The sequence below is a fragment of the Girardinichthys multiradiatus genome, chromosome 14 (assembly GCF_021462225.1).
Source record: "Girardinichthys multiradiatus isolate DD_20200921_A chromosome 14, DD_fGirMul_XY1, whole genome shotgun sequence".
In the NCBI taxonomy this organism is placed as follows: Eukaryota; Metazoa; Chordata; class Actinopteri; order Cyprinodontiformes; family Goodeidae; genus Girardinichthys; species Girardinichthys multiradiatus.
The window spans coordinates 19524586-19538425 of record NC_061807.1 but is presented as its reverse complement, the minus strand read 5'-3'; the positions used below and the strand labels follow the sequence as shown (position 1 = coordinate 19538425).

At 38.8% G+C, this 13840-nt stretch overlaps 2 protein-coding genes across 2 annotated transcripts in view; both read right to left on the bottom strand.

Annotated features, from left to right (window-relative positions):
• Positions 1-2094: 2094 nt before the first annotated feature.
• Positions 2095-4456, bottom strand: LOC124880138 (glycoprotein hormone beta-5-like). The gene is made up of 3 exons (XM_047385077.1): positions 3978-4456; positions 3142-3352; positions 2095-2549 (listed from the first exon to the last, which is right to left on the bottom strand). The coding sequence occupies exons 2-3, from the start codon at positions 3340-3342 to the stop codon at positions 2361-2363; spliced, it is 390 nt and encodes a 129-aa protein (XP_047241033.1). The 5' UTR covers positions 3343-3352; positions 3978-4456; the 3' UTR covers positions 2095-2360.
• A 1973-nt stretch (positions 4457-6429) lies between these two features.
• Positions 6430-13840, bottom strand: part of ppp2r5b (protein phosphatase 2, regulatory subunit B', beta) — a 57799-nt gene continuing 50388 nt past the window's right edge. Inside the window, exon 13 of the mRNA XM_047385069.1 lies at positions 6430-13068. Within this exon, the coding sequence (XP_047241025.1) occupies positions 12840-13068 (229 nt within the window). The 3' untranslated portion in view covers positions 6430-12839. The remainder of the gene's footprint in view (positions 13069-13840) is intronic.

Below are 13840 nucleotides of genomic sequence, written 5' to 3'. Positions count from 1 at the left end.
TAAACCCTTCTAATTGCTGAGCAGTGTTCCACATGTTTTCATTGGTATTTTCATTATTCATCTTTAGTGGTTTAGTGTTGGATGGCCTCCTTGCCATCACCCCAATCTTTAGCCCCCCCTTGCAGACTCTCCATCAGATTCAGGTTGGGACTCTGGCTGAGTCCCTCAAAACATTGCAATTATTTCTAGTTAGAAGAAACACGCTTGTAACAGTTAAAGATTACTTTAGACCTAAATCTGCCAGTGCTATACTCAGTGGTTTTCATTCAAACATGCAAACATCTTGTAATGAAACACCATCATCTTAAAGCCCCAAACATTTCCACTCTGATGGAAAGAGGAATGTGTGACACCATCCCCTCATGACACACTCAAACACAAAGTTGTTGGCGTGCTGACAGTGAGTTGCGCATACGGTCACAGATTCTACGGTTTCCTCCGATTGCTTTCCCACCGGCGGAGAAAAGCCGAGACGATGGATCTGAATGAGCTGCAGCACCTCATCAGACATTTACTCCACGGTGACTCAGCGGGGTCACTGGTGTTTGTGTCGCTTCCCGGTCTCTGCCGCTCTCTGTTGTCACAGAAACCACAGCATCTCAAGGATGTCTTTAACGTGTCCACTTCCACCCCAGACCTATTAGTGTAATCTGTGTGTGAGTATGGGTTACATCATGTCCGTCGGCTTGTATTGCAGTGTATGGTGAGGGTATATCTGTTGTGTGTGTGTCATTTCGGGCACAGCGACAAAGTAAAGAGACGATTAGACAAAGTTTTCCTGTTTCTAAAATGACCTCCTTGAATGCAACCATGTGGACGGGACTTAAATCTACCATTGTTTTTTGTTTTTTTTTTGTGTTTCACACATGCCTCAAAAAATTGCTGCAATTCTACAAAAAAATTAATGTTTGTGTGAAACCACCTAGCCATTTTATTAGGTACAGCTGTTCAATTACTCGTTAACAGCGAATCAACCAGTCACATGGCAGCAGTTCAGTGTGTTTTGGCATCTAGATGTGGAGGAGACGTCTTTCTGAAGTTCAACCAGAGTTTCATCATGGGGAAGAAATCGAAGGACTTTGAACATGGTATAGTTGCTCGTACCAGACGTGCTTTCCTCAGTATTTCAGAAACTGCTGATTTTCTAGGACTTTAACCCACAACCATCTCTCCGGTCCGGTTTATTTTAGTGCAGAATGAGATGACTTGTAACAACCAAGGTGTGCAGAATACCATCTCTGATGGCACAACCTGACATGTTGTGCTTCTGTCTATTCGGAACAGGAAAATTACCCTATAGTTCACACAGGCTCAACAACCTTAGACGATAGCATGTTTAAATGTTGACTGGCCCAGTGAGGTTTGATTTCAACTGCGACATTCAGAATGCGGGGTCAGAATTTGATGTAAACATGAAAGGTTGGATTGATCCTGCTTTGTATAAACAGTTCAGGCTGTTGATGATGGTGTGGGGAATATTTCCTGGGACACTTTCGGGCTCTTATTACCAATTGGCCATTGTTTAAAAACTCCAGCCTACCTTAAGCAGGATAATGACAGATTAACACCACGGCTGTACATCCAACAAATTTGCAGCAACTGAAGGATTACTTCATGTCAACATGGACCAAAGATCTGAAGAATGAACACCTTTCTAAATCTGTGCTAAGAAGAATGAGGAAGGTAAATAAGGGTCCAACACAGCAACAACAAGGTGTACCAGAGGGTGGTGTATGTGTGCATCTAAAGTTTTCCACAAGATCTGACTCATTTGCTCATTTGGATTAAAAAGAGAAAAGTTTAGTGTCTACCTGGAGCGACTCAGCAAAGCTCAAGGTGTTCACACAGAGGAATAATATTTCCCATACTAGGTCTTTACATCTTATATTGCGTCTTTACATCTAGTGAAATACAGGATTAGTTCATTTATTTGTTCTTCTGCCAACGGTTTTTTTTTTTTTTTTTTTTTTTTTTTTGCAATTAGCCTGTTCCTGGAAAGTCTGGTGTCAGAAATAGAAAACAGTTAATAGACGTCTTCTTGATCAATTACAGATCAAATACTTAATGGATTCAAAACAGAAAGTATGGGTTATAACCAAAGCCACTGAGTTTATTTAATGGCAACATCACGATGAAGAATAACAAACAAAATTATGCTTGAACCGTTGCCGATTGTACAGAAGTACTAAATGTAAGTACATACATATTGCTTTCAAGCTATAAATGTAACCATATAATTGTGTTCTTTTATTCTTGAATACAGTTTTTTTCATTACTTTAACATTTATAACATTTATTCAACTCGTTTATATCAACAGAAATCTGGTTAATTGATTAAAAAAAAAAAAAAAAGGTATCTATCAGAAGGTCTGACACTCGGTGTCCTCCATGGAGCAGAAGGTGCAGTGGCATTGCAGGGCCATTGGATAGTGGTAGAGGGAGGAGACGTTGGGCAGGCAGCCCGGCAGCCGCGCCATCATGTGTCGGATGCGACTGTACGTGCAGACACGGTGGTGTCGGTGGATGAACGGAGGCTCAAGTATGGGTCTCTGCAGGGTTCACAAACAGAAAACACCTCAAAGGCATCTGCAAACTGACCATGCTAGGCTGTTTCATCAAATATTCCTGCTATAGTTTCACAGTATATAGTGACAGTTTACAACAAGAGCTATCTCACAGCATAAATGCAACAAGGCCAATTCAATTGTGTGCAATGACGTTTAGTCCATCTGTCTTAATTTATTCCAATGAAGTGAACCCGTCATAATCAAGTCCAGATTAAAATCCGGTACCATAGAGCCCAGTTTAATCCAGTAAAACAAAACAGTGAGATTTAGTAAATTGTACAATTTTAAGTATTAGAAAGTCGCTAGAAAAGAATCTCTCACAGGTCTATTTAAGTGAACATACTTAATAAATTCTATCAAAAGCATCATTAGTAATATTAATATATTATAAAAACGTTTCATTTTCAGCACATTCTAACTTGCCAACACTTATTTTAGATCATATCAGTACATTTTGATAAAGGTTTTTTGCGACCAATCCTCCGACCCAAACTAATTTATAATTTTAAATATAAATAGACAGGATTTTGAACGAAGAGCTGATCTTTGGCTGTGAGACTGATAATTGTTTTACCTCCCAGGTGTGGCAGCGCCCCCAGCAGGCCTCTGTGGTGATGTGCAGCCCCTTGCAGCCAGGCTTCTGCGCCACGAAGGAGAACTCGCGCACTGCGCAGCCACGGAAGCTCTGGAGGGGCGTTGTCATGGAGACGCACACCACGGCTGCCCCAGCAACAAGGAGAAAATGAACGGAGTGAGAGAGAGGATGGAGCGGCATGCTGGGTAAACTGGAAACACATAAAAAAAGAGTTAAAGCTGACTAACCCTGTTCAAATATGGTGATTTATTCTTTGCTGTCAGCTGATTGTTAAGACAATATGTCATGATCAAAACTACAGAAACGAATCTATATCTTTTATTATTGTAATTATTATTATTGTTATAAAATATGATTGCAATCATGTATGGCTTAAAACGAGTCCCTAATTAAAAGAGAATACTTTAAAAGTATTATTATGTTGTCTAAAAACAGATAAGTGTTAGACTTTAGACAAGAAATTAACTTTACTCTTTTTAAATGAGAATTAAACGGTTATCAAACAAGATGATTCATAACGCCCTCTAGTGTTACTTTTAGATAGCAAAGTGCAAAAACTACGTCTTTAAATTGTAAATATAACATGCAGGTGAGATTGTGCTTGTTTTATGTCTTCTTTTAACCGACACACAATCAAGGGTTTGTTACTTAATAATGCTGCCTTATTTATTAATCATACCAAACTTTCTGACTCAATTATCTGAATTGTACTGCACTGTGTAGAAAAGACAAATAGGAGGTATTTTTTCCAGCTTGTAATATAATCAGGTAATTTTTCATTATTATTGTTCAGCATAGTAATAAAGAAACCTCACCTTTTAAGCTGAGAACTTGTCGAGGTGTCAGCTGCTTTTGTCTGTCAGTCCGGACAGTCTGGTGAATGGAACCAATCTGTCCCTGTTGTTCTTAGAAGGCCATTAGGGTGGACGGACACTCTGACATCATAGCAATTGCAATAAAATACCATTAGACCCCAAGTCAGGAATAATAGAGTTCCTGGAAAATACTTGTGCTTTTCTATATTTTCTTAGCCTCAGCCTCCATCTGTCTTTGTGTGTATATGGGTGTGTGTGTGTGTCAGATCATTTTTGGAAAGAGAGGACATACTCCTGGTCCTCACTTTTGTAATGCTGTTTTTTGGGTTAGGGGTTTGGTTTAGGACTACGATTTGACATGAGTTTAGGGTTTGGGCATAGAAATGGTTGGACATTTAAATGGAAGTAAATCTAAAGTCCCTGGGAAGGCAGAAAGACATGTGTGTGTGTTGTGAGGGTTTCTGTGTGTGCTCCCGCATGTATATATAACTTTGTGTGGATCAATCCCTGATGGGACAGCAACATTGTGTGGACATTTTGGCAGGTCCACACAAGGAGATATGGGTTATGTGAGTTAATGGTTAGGTTTAGGACTAAGGTATGAATTGAGTTTGGGTTACGTATGTACCGGGAAGGGTTAGGTTTAGGGTCGGGTTAGGCTATAGCAATGAATGGAAGTCAATTGAAGGTCTCTGAGAGGATGTGAAAACACTACATGTCTGTGTGTGTGCGCGCACTAGCTGTTGATTGCAGTGTTTTGAATTTTTAATTCTTCCAAACTTCAGACAATGCTGCTTCCTACCCTCAGTCCTGGAGTTCCTTTTCTACGTCATCACCATGTAAGAGGTATAACCGTCTAATCAGGAGGCCCATGTTGGCAAACCTCACGCTGACCAATCAGAGCACACAGAGGATTCTGGTAGGAAGATCTTTTGTCTGCAAACTGATGTTTAGATATTTCTAGTCTAATTATAAACTTTGTTGGTATTTGTGAGCTCTCTTTACAGCGGTGACCAGCACTTCAACATCTCTGATGTTTTTATTTTTAAATGTAAGGATTCTTGCTAAGTTAGGACGACTGATGTCATGGTTCGAAGTGCAGATCTTCTCTATGCTGTTGTTTAAACTTCTCAGGATCTTTTGATGTATTTTACTAAATTAGTTCTCAGATTCTGCAAAATACAGCCACAAGAATTTTAATTCGTGCAAAAAGAAGAGCTGAAATCTCTCAACTGGTTCCCTGCACTGGTTTCCAGTTCATTTTGGAATTTTAGTTTTTGGTCTCTTCCTTAGAGGTTACTGATGATCCCATGTTTTGTTTTTCAAATGGCATTTTATTTTTCATTTCTTCTGCAAAGGGTCTGTCAACATTTTTAGCCAGCAGCTTAAATCACTTTTAAACAAAAATGCCTTCACTAAGACCAAGGCTTTTTATGACTGTTACATTTTGTTTTTGTGTTTTCATTTTATTCCCTGTTTTAAACTATTTTATTAACTTTATGTTGCACTTTTATTTTTGTTTTTGTGATTTTTGTAAAACTTCCGGTGCCTTTCAAAAGTATTCACCCCCTTTTAACCTTTCCACATCTGTATACTTTATTGGGATTTTATGTGATGGAGCCACACAAAGCACTGCATCATTGTGAAGTGGAAAGAAATTGATTTTAAAACCTTTTGCATATACAACTGAAATATTATTCTTGCATCTGTATTCAGCCCACCTGAGTTGCTGCAGTTTCAGCTGCTTTGATCTAAATCTTTCCACTGTAGTTCTGGCTGTATGTTTAGGGTCCTTGTCCTGCTGGAAGGTGAGATGCAGCCTCAGTCTCAAGTCTTTTGCATCCTCTAACAGGTTTATTCCCAGTCCTAGGGTTGCCTTGTATTTAACTACATCAGGATTTATAAACACAAGCTAGACTGGACCGTCTTTACAAATTGTTGTTTTAATTATAAGTTGAAAACATGTATATTGAAATAAATATATTGAAGCTCATTTTAAATAAAGTGGACTAAGAGTAAATCCAACTCAGGAGGTTTGAACATGGCGCCTGCAACGTTTTTGTTTACCGATGGTCTCCTAAACCCTGCTCTCAGTCCCCTGGTGAAACTGTTGTTCTACCTCTGGCCCAGAAAAAAATCTGTGCCACGTTAGCACCGGTACTTTCTGCTTTGGATTTAAAAGGAACCGGTTTCCGACAGCATTTTAGCTGATTTTTCCATCAGTTTGATGGAAAAATCCTGAACGAAACTGGAGCTAAAACTGAGCTCTTTAGACAGACGTTAACAGATGTTCCAGAAATATATGAAGTTAAAAAACTTTTTTTCTTTTACATTAAAGAACACAAACATGTTTTATAACATCTCTAAAACTAAATATATGAAAACCTGTTTCTCATAGCAGTGATAAAGGTAAATGATAAATGACACGAAAAAACAACACAGACTCCCAGAGTGTTTTCTCAAAGTGAAAGTTCATTTTGTTTTTTTAGCACATAGATGTTTTTTTTCTCCAGTCTACATCCCCCTGTTGTTATGTTATTACGTACAGTAGTAAGCATTTCTACATCCAACCCCACCCACCCACTGATGTGTTGGTCCCCAAAATATACATCTTTTCCAACCTCTCTTGTCATCCTCTCTATTGTTTTTATCATCAACAAAACAAACACAGATCATTGGGCAAACAGTGCAAATCTAGAAGTTCTGTGAAATTGCTACGTAATGCGGTTGTAGTTTTTATTAACATTATATTCTCGTTCTGTTGCTCTGACTTATTGCCATGCTTTCATTTATAAACTCCTTCCTTCTAACTAGCTTTCTCCTCCTCCTCTTGTTTAATTCTTTACTGCATGTTGTCATTCAGTCCCATGACGTCACCCCTTTGATTTAAAGCATTTTTTAAAGTACTTTGGCCCAATAAGCATGGCCAAAAAGTAAAAACATGACAGTCAGTGAAATCAACATGAAATGTCTGCCTGTTGGGTGATACCAGAGCGTTCTGAAAACACTCCCCCCTCCTCTCTCGCTGTTTGTTTTGGACCTGGAATAAGGTCAACAAGTTAAAAAAACTAAGAGATGTCTTTGTTAATCAAATGCTCTGAAAATCTGAGAACAGTAAGAGGTGGGGTTTTGTTTTCCTGGAGACAGAAACAACCAAAAGTGCAGTTGTTGTTTTTTTTTTTGTGAGCAAGCCAAAAGCCAAAACAAGTTAAAAAAAAAAATGTTATGCCAGAAAAGTGATGCTTTTGTTTTGGTTTGTATCAGTTGTGTTTTCATCTTTACTTTTCCTGAATCAGGACAAAGTTTAAAATCCAATTAAATGTTTCCAAATGACCCCTTGTGTTCATTTCTGGTATCTAGATAAGAGATATTTAAACTATTGTATTTGTTACAGCACCAAGAATGGACTTGTTTGACAGACCGGGTCAGAACTGATCGTGACAGATGTAAGGAAACGACAGAATTAGCACCTGCAGACCAATTTCCTTCTTGTTGTTTAAACATATTCCATAAAGTATTTCCTGTAAAGACATCTAATGAGAATTGTTTTTAACGTTACATTTTGTTGTCTAATAATAAAAACAGTGTATAAACCAAGAGGGCAATATTTAGATAAAACATCCTCACTTATGAAAGTTATAATAGGATTACAACAATCCTTCTGTCTTTGTTTTGAAATAATTACATTTCCCCTTGTCAAGTTGAGAGATATGAAGCCCAAAAGTTATGATTTAATGCATACTGTTTTACTTCTGGAGAGTTTTACTATGATCCAGAATCTTAAAGGGCTACTTCTGGTTTTATTTGGAAGTGGGGTTCTGTAGAGTTGCCTCAGCAGTCAACATTTTACCAGAGAGGTCAAAATCTAAAACTCAGAAACAATAGGTGCTATGATGAACCTTCACTATATGCTCAAGCTTAACACAGTCGAGCTACATATATTAGTGGAATGCGTGATTCCACTAATATATGTAGCTTGACTGTATTTGAAATCAAATTAAAAGGTGCTGGATTTTATTGCATGCAATTAGATTTCATATCTAAGTTTAGGGTGTTTGTTCAGACTGCAGCTCTAAGTCAAATTGCCTCTTCACCAATTTGTACCCTCATTTCATACCAAAGCTTTGCCAGTTCCTCCTTTCCTACATCCACTTCTTACCTGTAAACACAACATTTTCTACCCATTTACTTTACGCCCTTGTGGACTGGTGCTACAAATTCACCTCAAACCACCAGACAGCCAGGATGGCATATTTATACCAATTTTGTCTGCTGATGAATATTAAAACATTTCATAAATTCATTTCGTATATTGAAAAACCCTTTGCCACCATCTAGTGGTTAGAGGTATGTCAAATTAGGCCAAATTTAGAAAATTTACATACAATTTACCTACATTTATACTTATTGTCTATGTGCTATTTTCTAATTAACAGTTTCTACCAAATTAAGGATCAATTGGACATCAAAACACACAAAAAATTAGCAAACCCTCGGTTTATGTTTCATTGTAGTATTTTCATGATTTTTTCCAGACAAATCATCAGTCATAAAAATGCTCAAATCTCACATATAATTTCATTTAACTATATAATAATATCTGAAAACTTTATATTACACCCTGTTTTAATATATGTTGGTTCTGCTCTGAATTTGGGCTGGTTGACCCTCGTGAAGTAAGACAGATTATGAGCCCAGTTTACTATGAGCAAATGTTCTGTGATAGACTTCACCATCTTCTGATTGAAAAAGTGTGGTATAAAACAACCAAAACTGCAATGGTATGAAATGGTTAGGTGGCTAAATGACCAGCACCGGCTGCAGGATGATGTTTTCAATGAACTGGAATCAAATGATTAGGCTGAACTAAGCTTCATTTTGGTGTTATAAATAAGATAAAAGGCAGCACTACCATACTGATGCTAAAAAGAGCTGTGTGAAGAATCAAGCTCAACAGAGCGCAGAGAGAAAATGTGAGCATTCATGACTATATTTAAAATCTTTCTCCACCCCATTGAAGTGGAAACTACTCCTAAACCTGCAAATAAAATGAATTTCACAACTTTGTTGATTCAGGCTTGATTAGATGTGTGTTTAGAAGGGTTCTGAATGTTTGTCACAAGCAGCTGACAGGTAGCTCTGCGTTTTTAGCGTTAAAAAAAGGAAACAATCAGTTACATCGTGCGATACATTCGAGAATTAAACCCCTACCCTCAAAAAAAGGAGAGGAGAGAGAAAACGAAATAAAGAGATAACCGCTTCCTCTCATTCTCTATCACTCTGTCTACGCTCGTCTTCTTCTCACCGATTCTCTCGCTGGAAACACACCAACACACACATTCACTCACTCACTCACTCACTCACATCCTGAACATCACCTCCAAATAAGGTAAAATTTCCTGATCAAATAGAAAATAAATAGCAAGAGAAGTGTTTTTTCCCCCACAAAATAAACAAGGTCATTCAAAAAGACAATAAAATAAACAACATAATTACAAAGCAAATCATTTATCATCAAACAAATTTACAAATAATGTACCTTAAGACAATGTGAATATTACAGACGCAACAGGAGATAAAACAACCGATTTTTTTTATCCTGTCTGACTCCCTACAAACACACAGATTATCCTGAAAGAATGAAAATATTGCTAAAATAACTTTTTTCTGTTTTTCTCTCTTCACTCCACTACTCTATCTTAATGATCAGACAATAATGAACAATGATTTTGTTGATTCACAATGAAGTTGTCTCCACCATCACCCTCTAGCAACTTCAGGTCAGCCAAACGTACAGACGCTCCAGGTTCGGAAATCCAAACAGATTGCAGCCTTTTTGTCTTTTAGTTTGAAATCTCTGTGGTGTGCTTCATTTATTCACCTGTAACACCGCTGTCATAGTCCTGCTTGTGTTTATTTTTTGATAAAATTAAGTGCACTGCATTATTACAACTATTGTTATTGTTTGAAGCTCATCTGTATGAGAATAGAACAGCAAACCTTTTTTTAACACATTGGCCTAAAGCTGCATTTACACAAATTTACCAGCTGGAAGCAGGAGAGAGAAGGTTGTACTTCATCCACAAAGGCAGTGAAGAAGATAAATAGCTAACTAATACCCCTTTCCCATTAGTACCTACTCAGCGGTTCGTCAGGTCAGGTCCACTCTACACGGTTTGGTTCGTTTTCCATTTTAACCTAGGACCATCTCAGTGTAGGTGGGATCGTCAATAGTAAGGCGACTCCACAGTTCGAAAAAGTAACATTATATGATTTGTAGTGACACAAACACAACAACAATGGAGGATCTGCTGCTTGGTCTATAGCTTTGTCAGACTCAGAGTGAAAGAAGAACCAAAGAAGCCTGCAGGCTGCAAGACAAAAAACAATGGATAAGTCTAGGAGAGAAAGGGAAGACCTGGAGCGGCACAAGCTAAAGGATGTGTGAGGGTAAGTTAAGCTAACGCTACCTAATACTAGCTTGCTACAGTGGCCATATACACAATATACACAATAAGCGTACACAATAAGCGTACAACGAATTAACAGTTGAAGAAAATATTTACTATATGTATCCCGCGACTAGTGATGCCATCCTCTAACCAGTCAGTGATCATCGTGTTTTCAGCACGACTTGACATGGTTGGAACTGCAAGCAAGCAGGTACTGAAAACAGTAATGGTTCCACGTAATCGTTACTAATGGAAAAGCCAGTGGAGGTGTACCAAACTGCGCTGAGTAGGGTCTAGTGGAAAATCGCAATTACATTAATACAAAAGCAGTGCTATATTTAAAATGGAAGAGAACACTTTGGAAAAAACTAAGTACACCCTATGATTCAGTGACTTAAAGAACCATCTTTAGCTCCAATAACTATAAGTGTTTGGTTTCTCACATCATTGTGGAGGAATACTGGTCCACCTTTCTTAACAGTCTTTTAAGGTCCTACTATAACATAGTAATATATAATCAGGTTGAGGTCTGGACTTTGACAGGGCCATTGCACCATTGATTATTTTCCTTTGTAGGCATTCTGTTATTATTTTGCTGCTGCGTTTGGGATCATTGTACTGTTGATGGCCCAGTTGGGGCCAAGCTCCAGGGGTTTTACAGACGGTCTCACATTTGACTCCAAAATACTTCAGTTTTAAGAGTTCATAGTCAGCTCAATGACTGCAAGGTGTCCAGGTCCTGTGACTGTTAAGTGAGCCACCACCACATTTGACAGTGTGTATGAGGTGTTTGTTATAATATGCTGTGTTTAGTTTTCACCAAACATGATGCTGTCCATTATGGCCACAGAGCTCTCACATTGGTCTCATACAATGTTCCAGATGATCGGTTTTTATTCAGATGGGTTTTGTTGCAAACCCAGGTCTTGCTATGACATTCATCTTAGAGGAGAAGCTTTCTGTGTTGGAAACCCTTCCAAACATCAAATTTAAATGCTAACTGAGACCTGTAGAGACTGAGATAGAGCTCATGGGTTTTTCTGTTATTCTTGTAGTAGGTAATATAATTGTAAGTACAATTTTGAAAATGGCATAGTCTTTGACCCATATGCTCCAGACCGAAAAGCTGATAAAACTCCTGCTTTATAAAGATGTTCACACACACTACTGACCAGTTCATCAAGTGTATTTTATTAGCTGCTACTTTTACTCTTACATTATATAAAATCAGCTAGAATGTGCTTAGTTTTTCTCACATATGCCTATGTTTGTAGTTAAACTCTAAATTCAGTCTATTGGAGATACCTGAGCCACACCACAAAAGTCAAACATTTCAACGTAAAAGAAAAACAACAGCTGCCAATCCAGTTCGTTCCTCCCATCTTTCAGGTCTGTTAAAGGGGTATTTCTGCTGAATTTCAGCACTCACATTATGGCCTCATACTGCGTAAAAATTTTGGATTTCCACTTGGCCTTCCCCTTTTATGGTTTCTGCTACACTAGTGTTTCTCCCATAATACACTACAGAAATATCCAGACGTATGTATATCTATATATATTTATATATATAAAAACATCATCATCAGTAGTAGTTAGAGTAGTAGTAGTAGAGTAACAAGTAAGAAGAAGGAACAATATTGTACTTTATACCAGAGTCATCGCCCTCATCTTCAGCTGTTATTGAAGTCTAACGGGACTGGAGGTGGTCCTTTGGTGCCGCCCTGGAGATTGGGAGGAGTCAGCGCCACAACCAGCTGTTTGTGTCTGAGTAAATCTGTGCATGTGTGTGCGTGTTTGCGTGGATCTGTGTGTCTCAGTCAGTTGTGTGAGATTCGTCTAACGGCCATACGCTCTCCGTAGTTCCTTCCTCTGATATTTACAGTAAATACCTACATGTATGATGGTTGCTTGTGTGCACCGCTCGCTTTGGGACATTTGTGTGAAATTGCCTCGTCTGTTTTTGTTCATGTATTGTGCTACGCACGTGAGGAATAAGCATCTTTCGTTTTAAAAAGATAAAGATGAGACCACAGTACAGACTATGACTCTGTTGGTCAAATGTCAAGACGAGTTAGACACTAAAAGAGACATTTTGTCTCTTGTTTTGCAGCCGGCCTGCAGTTCACTAAACCGGATTTTAAATAACATGACAGTCTGCACCTTTTTAGAGTTATGATCTGCAACATGACATGTGTACAGCTAAAAGTGAACCAGTTTCACACAACGCTGTCAAAAAGAAGGTACAGCCTTGCGTCACAAAGATTTCACCTTTGTACAAGAAGCTGCCACCTCCATGATACAAGATAAAAAGAACTGATTTTATACCTTTTCTGTCTCCCAACAATTTCACCACCAACCTCAAGTCCCACCACCCTTTCCCCAGTATTATCCTTCCTGTGTGCAGTGGCACCTAGGTGGCGCTCTCTCCGGCTCCAGTGGATGCCCCGCTAGGTTTAGGGTCATGCTGGTCGGACTGAGCCGTCTGCAGGGACGAAGGGCTCAGCGTGTCTCCTCTCTCGCCCCTCTCCTGGAGGTTGCGCTGGTTTCTGGCGGCCTCTGTTAGCATCTGCATCCGGCGCTCCTGGTACTCATCGAGGCCTCGCCAGAGGTCCGCGCGCTCCCTCTCTCGCTTCATCTCCCTGGCCAGGCGGTGGAAAGAAAGGTGTGGAAAAATATCAGCAAGGTTAATAGAGAAAAACAAAAAAGCTGGATTTCTATTTTCTAGTGTTCCACCTCTGCTTACTGATATCCCTTCAGAATGACTAACAACAGTGTTTTTGACTAAAAGCATTTATTTGAAAGCTTTCATTGAAGAAAACGCAAAGATCTATTTCTGTAAACTGTAGATTTACACAAGTTGGTGTAAAGTCTTTCCTTCCTGCTTTCCTTCTCATTCGTGCCACTCCTTTTTCAATTGCTTTCTTCCTTGTTCCCTTATTTCTTTCCCACCTATCTTTGCATTCATGTGTCCTACCTCCCTTCTTTCCACCCTTCCTTCCTGTGTCTTTCTGTTATTCTTTTTTATTTCTCTCCTTCTTTGTCCTTTCTTTTATTTCCTTTCTTTCCATCTGTGTGTCCTACCTCCCTTCTTTCTGTCCTCCCTTTCTGTGTCCTACCTCCATTCATTTTTTGTGTCCTTCCTTGCTTCCTTTCTTACATACCTTCTAAGTGTCCATTGTTTTTTTTCCTTTTGTGTCCTTTCTTTTATATTGTTCCTTCCTTGTGTCATACCTCCCTTTTTTACCTGTGTCCTTCCTCTTTCTTCCTTATGTCCCTTTTCTTTCCTTTCTTTTCTTGGCCCTTCCTCCCTCCCTTCCTTTCTTTTGACCTACCTTCCTACCTTGTGTCCTTCCATCCTTTCCTTCCTTATTTGTGTCCTTCATTTCTTTACTTCCTTATGTCCTAACTCCA

Bases quoted from the DNA above. Each gene is read 5' to 3' on its own strand.
- LOC124880138 (XM_047385077.1), bottom strand. From the start codon at position 3,342: ATGCCGCTCCATCCTCTCTCTCACTCCGTTCATTTTCTCCTTGTTGCT. The intron at 2,550-3,141 runs GTAAAACAATTA...TGAACCCTGCAG, and splicing joins GGCGCTGCCACACCTGGGAG to AGACCCATACTTGAGCCTCC.